This window comes from Xyrauchen texanus, chromosome 9 (assembly GCF_025860055.1).
Source record: "Xyrauchen texanus isolate HMW12.3.18 chromosome 9, RBS_HiC_50CHRs, whole genome shotgun sequence".
Classification (NCBI taxonomy): domain Eukaryota; kingdom Metazoa; phylum Chordata; class Actinopteri; order Cypriniformes; family Catostomidae; genus Xyrauchen; species Xyrauchen texanus.
Window position 1 is genome coordinate 11,427,843 of NC_068284.1, and position 12,446 is coordinate 11,440,288.

The following is a 12,446-nucleotide window of genomic DNA, read 5'->3' on the forward strand; positions in this document are numbered from 1 at the left end:
AGTCTCAAATACTGACCTGTAAGACATCTGGGAGAATTGTGTAGTATGTAAACTGAGGGTGACTTTCAACCCCGTTATTAAGCCTATGCTCTTAATAATTAGCATTTGCTGGGTGAGGGGGCATAGGAAGAAGTCTTAAGGAACATTGGGGCAGGATTACATGCTGTTGGCCCAAGTTAATGTCTTGGCATGCTATGTCATGTCCTCATACTCCGAGCAGTAGTCCGGTCCCTGTAAAAGTGAAAATTAGTTAAAGGAACCTCTGCAAACAGGAATGATTAAACAGAAGGGTTGGGAACCAAGAACCAGTTCTCAGAATGGTTCCAATTATTTTTATTTTTTTATATCAGATCCATATGATCTTCATTACTTTTGGTTCCCATAAGGGTTCCCAAATGTAGGAAAACCATCCTAAAATACTCTGATAGTGTTTTCGGTAGCACATTTCAGTGGCGGCGCTATCACACTACTAAATCTAAAGTGTGTCCAGAGTAGTCCGATTCCTGAAAAAATTACTCGAGTCGGTAAGACTAAGATAACCACTCTGTACAATTGTAGTGAGGAGTTGTACAGAGTGTACATCTCAGAATGCACAACACGCTGAACCTCGAGGCTATAATACTAAAATAGTGTTTCCAGGACCGCTATTTGGTAGTGAATGAATTCCAGTGTCACGACAAAAAAAGAAAACATAGCCCTCCTGTGCGCAATGCTGAAAAAACAAACAAACAGTTATATGCACAACAAAGATGTATGTATAGCGCATTTTTACATCGTAAAACTGGAAAAACATTGCGGACAGATGCAAAAATTTGTTCAGTGTGAACGTCCCACTTGGGGGCAAGGAGGGCGCACATTTTGTAATTGAGTTTTTTCTAGACACGCAGACATCAGCACATGTGCCTGCCATTGGCTGTACTAAAAGAGTATCACAAAGCAGTTGTAGTGTGCATGCACTTAACTTGTCTATATTGGCACGCAGCCTGAAGTGCATACTTATAAATGCTTGACCATGGATATGGATAAACAAAGTATACCCTAGCCTTTACTGTATTATTTTCACTTAAAGCATATGAGATGGTGTAATTACAGACTGGCTGTTCATATGTGTACTTAAACATACATGTACAGTTTTGTTCAAACATACATTCAAATATGTTGAAATTTGTTCATACGCTGCCTCTAAAGAACTGAAAGAACTTTCGGTTCTCATCCCAAATGCACTTCACACACCTTTTCAATCTTCTCATCTAGCATCCTAAAGAACTCCTGCTGGCTCTCTGAAGAGTGGATGCTGGAGGACATTCAAGACTTAGTAAACATTAATCATCTTCTCATAATTTCCTTACATAATTCTTAGTACTCAAGAGGAGAAACCAATACATGCACTCACCTTATCTTATTACTATTTCCGGTGGCATCTTTATGCCTGCCCTTGTGCAAAATTGTGCTCTTTTCCTGAAATGCATACATAGAAAAATGTATGTTCTGAATGTACATAGAAAATTATCTAAATATGCATTACACAATGAGTGTGTCTCAGTCTTTACCAAGTTCTCTTGGTTGCGTGTGTTCATGCGCTCCTCTTCTCCATGCATGTACTTCACCTTCTCAACTCCTTTCAGTTTGTACTCATCTACAACAGAGTAAACTACGTTACTTAAGGTTGCTGGTTCAAGCCTCACCAAAAGTGACCAAAAGTACTTAAAGCCACGTTTCTCCAGGGGTGATCATCCTTGTGATAACTACTGCAAGTCACTTCAGATAAAAGCATCTGCTAAATGGTTATTTATTCCTCACACTAATAGGAAATAAACTAAAAAAAAATAATTATGTGACCAAAACAATTGTTCAACTTGGGTTCTCAATCATCTCTAGATGATACATACTATTTCTGTCAAAATAAAATTCAAAATTGGAATGTTTGTTGAATTTAAGATTAAAACGCACATCTGAATGCTAAAATGAGCATTAGAATTTTGGATGTATGCCAAGCACTGACAATGATTGACTGATTGATTGATTCATAGGCTAAAATAGAAGCAGTGCAAAATGTCAAACGCATGTTTACACAGAAAAAGACTGATACGTTTGGAGTGAACAGCCCCTTAGGTGGAGTTCTTTGTTGGTTGTATCTGTACTATACCTTGGCTTGGTCTTATGAGCGTCTCATTTGAACTCTGAGGGGTGACTGAGTTTCTGACCCATGTCAGTAATGCAGTAACAGTGCTTGCTCATTTAGCCCGTCTCCCAGTGAACAAATATGCATGAGTTGTAATTAATTCATCAATCCTTTTATGATTAATCCAAGCAACAGTTTTCTTACGTTTACGTTTTTGGTCACTAATGTACACATATTTAAAAATATTCTCTTAGCATTCGTAACAAAGTTATATCTCAGCCTAACTTTTTGGGAGTCATATGACAAAGTCAGGAGAAAGGGATGCCAAGGATATCTTAAAGTAAATGAGCCCTCTCGATTTGACTCACCTCTGACCCATATTGGCAGCCAACCTGAGGTTAGATTCTCAACTAATTTTCTGTTTCTCTCTATTTCTTTTGGGAATGTGGCGAACTTTGTCTTTAGTAAACTGATTGGAAGTCAACTTTGACTCCAGGTCTTTGTTACAACCCTTTTTGGGCTGCATTATTTTTTGTTTTCTTTGTATCTGAACTCTTACAGATTGTCAGTGAATGTCAGTGAATGGAGTCATTTGGCTTGTTAATATTGATGGGACACACCTTTGCCTGTAATGCTGCATGGCATTTAAGTGACTTTCTCCCAGTCTTTACTCACTTCCCCATTCAGACGTGTTCTTTTTGGTTTCTGATATAATTAATTTTTTTTAAGAATTTAACCCATGTGTGATCTTCCTCTTTATCACAGCTTACGAGACGTTTGTGACACTTTATTGTTCATACTAGTCTATCTAATGGGTATAACTGTATTCCTCTACACTGCATAAGTTTTAGGTATGTACATACAATTTTATTTAATAAAAAACAATGTGATACCGGCAGCATTATGAATAGGGCTGGGACAAAATATGCGCATCGATTCGTCGGATCCAAAACAAAGATGGCAGCGCCGGCGATTAGTAGCAACACGAGTGGCTCCTCAGACTATCAGAAGTGCAAGGCGGCATGCACTCGTTCCTCTAAAGTATGGGAATTCTTTAATTTAAAAGGAAACAATTCTGTGATATGTCGTCTTTGCAAAATGGAGATGGCCTTCCATTCTAGCACCACGGCAATGCACCAGCATCTGAAGAGGCGCTCCCGGGAGCAGCCGCAGATGACAGAGCACCGTAAGTTTTTTTTTCAACTCCCCACTTTGCACTCGATGTTGGAGTAGGCTATAATACGTTGTCGACACCTAAAGTTTTCGCTTATAGCTATTAATAATGCGCTTATAGCTATGAATGAACGTCGTGGAAAATGCATAGAGGACACTGACAACGCGCTGACAGACAGGACCAAGCAGGTAACATTTAATAAAGTCTCAACTTTTCAAATTTCAAATTTCTTTCAAAAGTCTCAACTTTTCGAATCCAAATCGAATCGGACTGAAAAAAATAATAATGAATCATTAGATTAATCGTTTAAAAAATAATCGTTTATCCCAGCCCTAATTATGAAGCTTGAATCTGTAGTAGTAGTACGGCAACAGAAAAAGCTACTGTGCAAACTTTGTTAACATAGAAAAACGAGAAATAAACGCTTCAGTAGACGGTTCTGTTTAACTAAAGATTTGAGAATATCAACCAGCTAAATATCTACTAGACTTCATCATTTTACACACTTTTGGAAATTAATAGTGAAAAAGTTATAGGGTCAGTCCATCTCAAGTGGTCCAATAATCCCAGGAGATCAGCAGTTACAGAAATACTCAAACCAGCCCATCTGGCACCAACAATCATGCCACTGTCCAAATCACTGAGCTCACATTTTTTCCCCATTCTGATGGTTGATGTGAACATTAACTGTAGCTCCTGTCCCATATCTGAATGATTTTATGCATTGCACTACTGCCATATGATTGGCTGATTAGAGAATCGCATGGATGATTGTTGGTGCTAGGCAGGCTGGTTTGAGTACTTCTGTAACTGCTGATCTCCTGGGATTTTCCAGAATTCACTCTGAATGGTGCCAAAACAAAAAACATCCAGTGAGCGTCAGTTCTGTGGACAGAGTTGCCCTGTTGATGAGAGAGGTCAACAGAGAATGGCCAGACTGGTTCAAAATGGCAAAGTCTATGGTAACTCAGGTAAACGCTCAGTACAATTGTGGTGAGTGGCGGTGTTTTGGCGGCATGAGGGAGACCTACACAATATTAGGCAGGTGGTTTAAATGTCGTGGCTGATCGGTGTATATTTTATGTTTATCTTTCCCCCGTTAAAAAAAATTAGTGTAAACTACATTTTGAGCTGGGGAACTCTAGTTGAGTTGACACGGAATGACCCTTAAAATAATTTTGAGGGTATTAATAAAGTTGAGGTTTGGCATACCACTGTTTGTAATGTAATATCAACTACCTAAAAGAATGCTAAAGCATTTGATCTGAAGATATGTAGAAGAACAGCTGGGATACTGACCAGAGAAGGCATCTCCATTGCAGAAGGCCTTTCCCCGGCCTTCCTCATCACTGGGTACAGATGAGAACTGCTTGGCTGAGGTGCAGCCCATCGCCTCACTCCCTCTCCTCTCCTTCCTGCATGGCACTCTCTACAGCACCTGACCACAGCAACACAAACAATACAATCAGGCAAATAAAAGTATGAATTTGAATTGATATACAGCCAAAAGTATTAAATGCCCTAATGAATCATTCTACATAAAACAGACTATTTTGGCCGTTAAAGGAAATAGTTTATCTGTATGGCATACGCTGAACTTAAATTTCCTATCTGGGTGTCACATTTGTGTATCCTGGTTGTGCAGCTGATATGAATTTGAGTTAATAGGACGCTGATCTCAGTTGCAGATGCTGATCAGTGACTTCTGGTTAGTTTCTGTGCAATAGTGAAGTCTGATCTTAAGTCAGACTGAAAATGACATGCTGGCAAGAGAAGAGGAGCCAGACAAAGAGTTTAAGATTCAATGCATAAATACAAAGCTGAGATTAACTTTAGTCAGGGGTTAAATTGGGGTGGGACTGTCCATTAAGGTTGTTAGGGTTCCCCCCTCTTCAAAAATGCAAATTTGAGCCCTAACTGTATCCATGAGACTGACTTGGAGTAAAAAGTTTGTCTGGTGTCAGGTGATTTTTAGCGAATGTATGAAGTCAGTTCTCCTCAAGTTCACACCGATGTCCAAGCAGATTAATCATATGGACAAGTTCTCTATTGAAGTTCATTGTGATGGTCCCATGCTGCTTCAAACGCTGAATCATCATTCCTGTCCCAAAGAAACCCCAAATCACAGGACTTAATGACTACAGATGTCAGAGCGACAGGTCTGTAGTCATTAAGTCCTGTGATTTGGGGTTTCTTTGGCCCACCTGAAGGACATCACTGAACCCTTTCTAGATCCCCTTTAATTTGCTTATTGAGCAAACAGGTCTGTGGATGATGCAGTCAACATGGGACTGCATCATGTCCTGCAACATCTGGACAGACCGGGGACATACGCAAGGATCCTTTTTGTGGATTTCAGTTCAGCTTTCAACACAATCATCCCAGATATTCTCCGGACTAAGTTAAACCAACTCCCTGTTCCCACCTCTATCTGTCTATGGATTACCAGCTTTCTGATGGACAGGCAGCAGCTAGTGAGATGGGAAATTCACTTCCAGCACATGTACCATCAGCACTGTTGCCCCCCGAGGGATGTGTTCTCTCCCCACTATGTTTCTCCCTGTATACAAATGACTGCACCACCAGGGACCCCTCTGTCAAACTCCTAAAGTTGGCAGACAACACCACTGTCATTGGCCTCATCCGAGATGACGATGAGTCTGTATACAGAAGTGAGGTTGAACGGCTGGCTGTCTGGTGTAGTCAAAACAACCTGGAGCTGAACACGCTCAAAACAGTGGAGATGATTGTGGACTTTAGGAGGAACACCCCAACATTAACCCCCCTCACCATTCTAAACAGTACTGAGTCAGCAGTGGAGTCATTCTGGTTCCTGGGCACTGCCATCTCACAGGAACTGAAGTGGGAGAACCATATTTACCCCAATGTGAAAAAGGCCCTGCTGAGGTTGTACTTCCTTCGCCAGCTGAGAAAGTTCAACCTGCCTTAGGCGCTGCTAATGCAGTTCTACTCAGCAGTCATTGAGTCTGTCCTCTGCAGTTCAGAAACTGTTCAGCTATGAAATCAGATATCAGAAGACTACAAAGAATAGTTCAGAGTGCTGAGAAGATTATTGATTGCCCCTGCCCTCCTTTCAAGAACTGTACATTTCCAGAGTGAGGAAAAAGGCTGGAAAAATAACTCTGGACCCCACTCACCCTGCCCACTACCTTTTTGAACTATTGCCTTCTGGCAGGCACCACAGAGAGCACGGAGCAGCAGAACTATCAGGCACAAGAACAGTTTTTCCCCTCAGGCTATCCATCTCATGAACATTTAGAACTGCCCCATTGAGCAAATAATTAATATGCAATACAAAGCTTAGTCTATTTATATTTATCCAACATACCATACCTCTTCTGCAATTACATTCCCTTGCTTCTGTATATAACAGATTTGTATTTGTGTATTGTACATTGATATATATATATAGATATATATATATATATATATATATATATATATATATATATATATATATATATATATATATATATATATATCATAGTATTGAAGTATTATAGTATTGTGTATTTCTATATATACTTTATTTTCTATTTACTTGTTATGTTTATAAAAATTTTATATAAATTATTATCTTGCTGTATTGTTTGTGCACTGCAGCTTCGGTCACCAAGACAAATTCCTTGGCAATAAAGCTGATTCTTATTCTCACATACTTTTTGTCTTAATTTTGAACAAGGTAATTTAAAAAAAAAGGTAATTCTGACTTTATATCTCAATTTAAGATATAAAGTCGCAATTGTGCAAATGTATTTCTTAGAATTGCCAATTTTTCGAGTTTGCATCTCAGAATTTTGCAAGTTCATATTGAGTTTGTATCTTGGAATTGCGCAAGTTTGCATCTCGGAATTTTGCGAGTTCATACGGAGTTTGTATTTCAGAATTTTGCGGGTTGCATCTCGGAATTTTGCGAGTTAATATTAAAATTGTATCTCAGAATTGGAAGTTTGCATTTCAGAATTGCGTGAGTTGCATCTCAGAATTGAGAGTTTTTGATGGCACTCAACCAGAGAGACCATTGGGTTCTTGGTCACCTCTCTTACCAAGGCCATTCTCCCCAGATTGCTCAGTTTGAGGAAGAGTCCTGGTTCTTCCAAACTTCATAAATGTAAGAATTATGGAGGTTACTGTGCTCTTGGGAACCTTCAATGCAGCCAAAATGTATCTGTAGCCTTCCCCAGATCTGTGCCTCGACACAGTCCTGTCTCTGAAATGAACTTGGTTTTTGCTCTGATATGCATTTTCAGCTGTGAGACCTTATATAGGCAGGTGTGTGCATTTCCAAATCATGTCCAATCAGTTGAATTTGCCACAGGTGGACTCCAATCAAAGTGTAGAAATATCTCAAAGATGATTCAGAGAAATGGGATTCACCTGAGCTAAGTTTCAAGTACCATAGCAAAGGGTCTGAATACTTATGTCAATGTGATATTTCATTTTTTTTTTTATTTTTAACACATTTGCAAAGTTAACAAAAATCAGTTTTTTGTTTAGTCATTATGGAGTACAGAGTGTAGATTGATGTGAAAAAAATATAATTTAAAGCGTCTTGGCAAGAAAAAAAGGAAGGGGTCTGGATACTTTCTGAATGCACTGTACTTGCAAAGAATTACAAATTTGTATCTCAGAATTTTGCTTGTTTATCTTTGAATAGTGAGATATAAACTCACAATTACGAGAGAATAAGTCACAGTTGTGAAATAAGTCAGAATTACATATAGTTTTTATTCCAAGATGGAATCAAGTTTTATAGGCCTTACTATAGTTTTAAAACACAAAATTATCTTTGTAAAATGTTTTTACTTGAAAACTGAGCTATCTCTCTTAAAATTGAATATCACTTGTTTTGATATTTTTGTTATCTAATAAAATGTCATTCATATATTTTAAGTATATTACTTTTTGGGGGACCACTATAAATTTAATGGATCTACATTACATACACAAGCTAATTTACATGAATAAAACAACTTTTTATTAATCGTGAACAGTTTTACCAAAGCAATTTGTCTTTGAAACCTAAATGTAATTTCTTGAACAAAAGCATCATCCAATCAGAGCCCACATGCAGCAGCTGTAGGCTCGCGCATAAAGAGCCCGTGTGTGGCATCAAATGAGCTGCATGCAGTGCCAGCCAATCCAATGAGGCTGAACTAATCGCTCTCAGAGGTTGGATAGAACCGTTAATATACAAATCACTGCGCTCAAAAACAAGCGACAACTGCTCTTATAATAGAAAGATAAGCTGTGATGATTAATAAACAGTGTAATGCATTTGTGCAAGAAACATACAGCAACGATAATGACCTGCAAGCAAATAGTGATATAAATATTCACCACAGAATGTCCACGGTTGAGGTTTTCAGTGGGGACAACCACACAAACTGGTTGTCCCCACTGAACTATATCTACTGTATAATCACCTACACGCACAAACTGATATGAATGTGTTTCCAACCAAAACATCTTCGTTTGTTAATGTGATGTTTTTTTTTGGGAATGCTGACCACCACTACATGAAAAACAAAAACAAAGGTGGTGACACAAAGGCATATTTCACTTCATATCTTTAAGTTGTAATCACAGAATGATGCACGGACCAGGTAAGAGCATAATAAATGACTTAAAGGAACCAATCTTACCTTCAGTGCAGATGCAAAGGTTAATCGTGCTGTACGTGAACAGCAGCAGAAAAGGCGCTCACAGACGAGAATAATCGATGCATCGAATCATCGAGGTGACAGACAGAAGCGCGCTATCAGCTCACAGACCATTGCATTGATTTTTATGAACCAAACTCCAAACATATTAAAAAAGGTTTAATTCGAGACTAAATGCTCTTTCTGTGATGCTCCAAAATGAATTGGCACTATACATTTTCGGACTGTTTATGGAAATATTTTGGAAGATTAAAATAATTATGAGCTACTGAACATTTGCCTGTAAATTTTTATTGTGGTTTTCATGTTTGGTTTTTATGATTTTACTAAATCAAAAGTCAACGGAAATAACTAAAAACCTACAGGCTATTTATTGATTTTGAAAACAAAATAAACTATATTATCTTAAGTCTGCACTTATTTTTTAAATGATTGTTTTGTGAGGTACTAATACATAATTTAAAATACTATAATGCCCTTTTTATGTAAATAATTTCATTTAAATAATTGTATATCGTTTATCTCGTTTTTCTGAAAATAAAACAAATACTGCTTTGTCCTAAGACCCACCAAAAATAAAATAGGTAATAAATAAAACATACAAACTCAAAACTTAATCAGCCCACAGACTCGAATAATCGATGAAAAGAATCATTGAAACAACAAAGACCGCCCATGCAATGTATGCAATTCAACATAAAGCAACGAGAAATAGTTCAGTTGACGTTCAGTTTCTCCCGAAGTTATTTGTTTTTATGTATGTAAAAATACAAAAACTAAATATTAAAATATGACATTGTGCTCATACAGCCTGTTCAAACCGTAATGCACTCATGTAATACAAACAAAACTTGCCTTACCATGTTCTTGACTTGCAGAAGAGAAAGTTTAACCGAGACAGTCCACTTCTGTTAAAATAAATGAGACAAATTTGAACGCCTGAAAACCAAGTCCGCCTTGCAGGTAAAAGAGCCAATTTAAGATACAGACATTGCCTGTCAGTCAACTCGCATTACCTGAACCAGCCTAAAATGTTTTAATTTGTTTTTGCGTGACCTGAGCTAATTAGGCAAAAGATTATGATACAGTTGTTGTCAGATTTTAATGCTCATTTGACATATGTTCTTTGATCGTAATCTTGACCAACCATTTTGGAAATGTCAGTCTTTCCACATTCAAGTAGATAGGAGCTGTATGGAGTCAATTCCACGCCGCATATATTTGCAAAAATATAAAGTATCACAAAAGTAAAATAAAGTATAGAGAGAAAAAAAAGAAAGTTTTGCAAACAAAAATAAAGAATTGCAAAATATAAATAAAATATAGCAAAAACCAAGATATAATTAATTGCAAAAATCAATGACTGTTGTAAAAGAAACTAAAGAACTTTGATCCTTTTTTATCTCTGCAACAGATTTTTAGGCAGCAATGATTTTGCCACACATCTTTTTCTTTGCAATGCCTACTAATTATTTTGCATCGCTCCTTTTAATCTGCATTTCCATCACGTGTGAGCTCATGATACCATTTTGCCTTTGCGCTTCACTTTTCTGTGCGTTTCACTTTATGGCACTGTTTTGACGTGGGGGTGGAGTCAGGGGATTGGGGCGTGTACAACGGGCTCAGTGATGCCTCTCTGGAAGTTATGTCATTAGCTTGAGACACGGATCAAACATCATGGCTGAGCACAGGCATGCAGGTGGATCTCAGGTATGTAAAGCTGATTGTTTCCTTTTATTTAATTAGTATTAAATGTGTTTTAACAGCGTTTGCTTCAGATAAAGAAGTTAGAGATCAGTTAAAGCGGTGGATTTATTAGCCATACTCGCTAATGCGTCTGAAATAGCCAGCATCTGCAGTTTATTCTCTCTCAATTGATTGGTCTATTGATTGATTCTTATGTTTATTTTATAGATTATAATGGTCTATACCATAGTATGTTTGTTGTCTTCTAAAAAAATGTAAACTCCATATTTAAAATTAAATAAATAGATGTTATTATCACTGTTAAAGGAGACAATAAATAGATTACAAATAAAAATCTAAACGATCGTAACAAATAAGCATCCCAGGAAATTATCTACAAAAAATAAAAGAACATCACTTATAAAGTTAACTGTGCAAAAGCAACACAAATTTAACAGACTGATTCTTAAAGAGTAGGTGCTGATAACCATATCCTGCTCTACTCGAGGCAGAGAAACAGCAGGAGAAAGCTGCTGCTGACCCTGAGCCTGAATATGACCGAGGCTTTGAGTCAGAACACTAATAAGATTCGTCACGACATCTAGATATTCTCTCTGCTAAATGTGACATGGCAAATAATTACATGAGATGACCTAGATACATGTACATTTACTGTGAGCATCGTAAGAACTTAAGAAGCCGTATAACGCAGGTTTAAGAATATAGGGGATGTGAACATTTTATATTTCAAAACAAGTTTTTTTTAAAGACAGAACACATGCACGTTTGTTACGATCGTTTAACTTTTTATTTTGTAATCTATTTATTGTCTCCTTTAACAGTGATAATAACATCTATTTATATATTTTTTAAATATGGAGTTTAAATTTTTTTAGAAGACAACAAACATACTATGGTATAGACCATTATAATCTATAAAATAAACATAAGAATCAATCAATAGACCAATCAATTGAGAGAGAATAAACTGCAGATGCTGGCTATTTCAGACGCATTAGCGAGTATGGCTAATAAATCCACCGCTTTAACTGATCTCTAACTTCTTTATCTGAAGCAAACGCTGTTAAAACACATTTAATACTAATTAAATAAAAGGAAACAATCAGCTTTACATACCTGCGCTCCACCTGCATGCCTGTGCTCAGCCATGATGTTTGATCCGTGTCTCAAGCTAATGACGTAACTTCCAGAGAGGCATCACTGAGCCCGTTGTACACGCCCCAATCCCCTGACTCCACCCCCACGTCAAAACAGTGCCATAAAGTGAAACGCACAGAAAAGTGAAGCGCAAAGGCAAAATGGTATCATGAGCTCACACGTGATGGAAATGCAGATTAAAAGGAGCGATGCAAAATAATTAGTAGGCATTGCAAAGAAAAAGATGTGTGGCAAAATCATTGCTGCCTAAAAATCTGTTGCAGAGATAAAAAGGATCAAAGTTCTTTAGTTTCTTTTACAACAGTCATTGATTTTTGCAATTAATTATATCTTGGTTTTTGCTATATTTTATTTATATTTTGCAATTCTTTATTTTTGTTTGCAAAACTTTCTTTTTTTCTCTCGATACTTTATTTTACTTTTGTGATACTTAATTTTTGTTTAAAATTTTTTTAATTTTTTTTTTGCTCAAAGTTTTGCAAAAGAAAAAAAGTATTATTTTATTTTGCAATACTTTATATTTTTGCAAATATATGTGGCGTGGAATTGACTCCATAGAGCTGTACTTTTATGCCGCTTGTTTACATCAAAATAGCTGCCC

At 37.1% G+C, this 12,446-nt stretch overlaps 1 protein-coding gene across 2 annotated transcripts; it reads right to left on the reverse strand.

The window, feature by feature from the left end:
• Nucleotides 1–94: 94 nt before the first annotated feature.
• On the reverse strand, nucleotides 95–9,985 carry LOC127649392 (uncharacterized protein C1orf21 homolog). 2 transcript variants are annotated; one of them, XM_052134463.1, is made up of 6 exons: nucleotides 9,841–9,985; nucleotides 4,596–4,734; nucleotides 1,551–1,636; nucleotides 1,394–1,458; nucleotides 1,234–1,294; nucleotides 95–231 (listed from the first exon to the last, which is right to left on the reverse strand). In XM_052134463.1, the coding sequence occupies exons 2-6, from the start codon at nucleotides 4,684–4,686 to the stop codon at nucleotides 193–195; spliced, it is 342 nt and encodes a 113-aa protein (XP_051990423.1). In that variant the 5' UTR covers nucleotides 4,687–4,734; nucleotides 9,841–9,985; the 3' UTR covers nucleotides 95–192. The 2 variants fall into 2 exon arrangements, with proteins under 2 accessions (XP_051990423.1, XP_051990422.1); XM_052134462.1 differs by lacking the exon at nucleotides 9,841–9,985 and adding an exon at nucleotides 8,963–9,039.
• Between the last annotated feature and the right edge of the window lie 2,461 nt (nucleotides 9,986–12,446).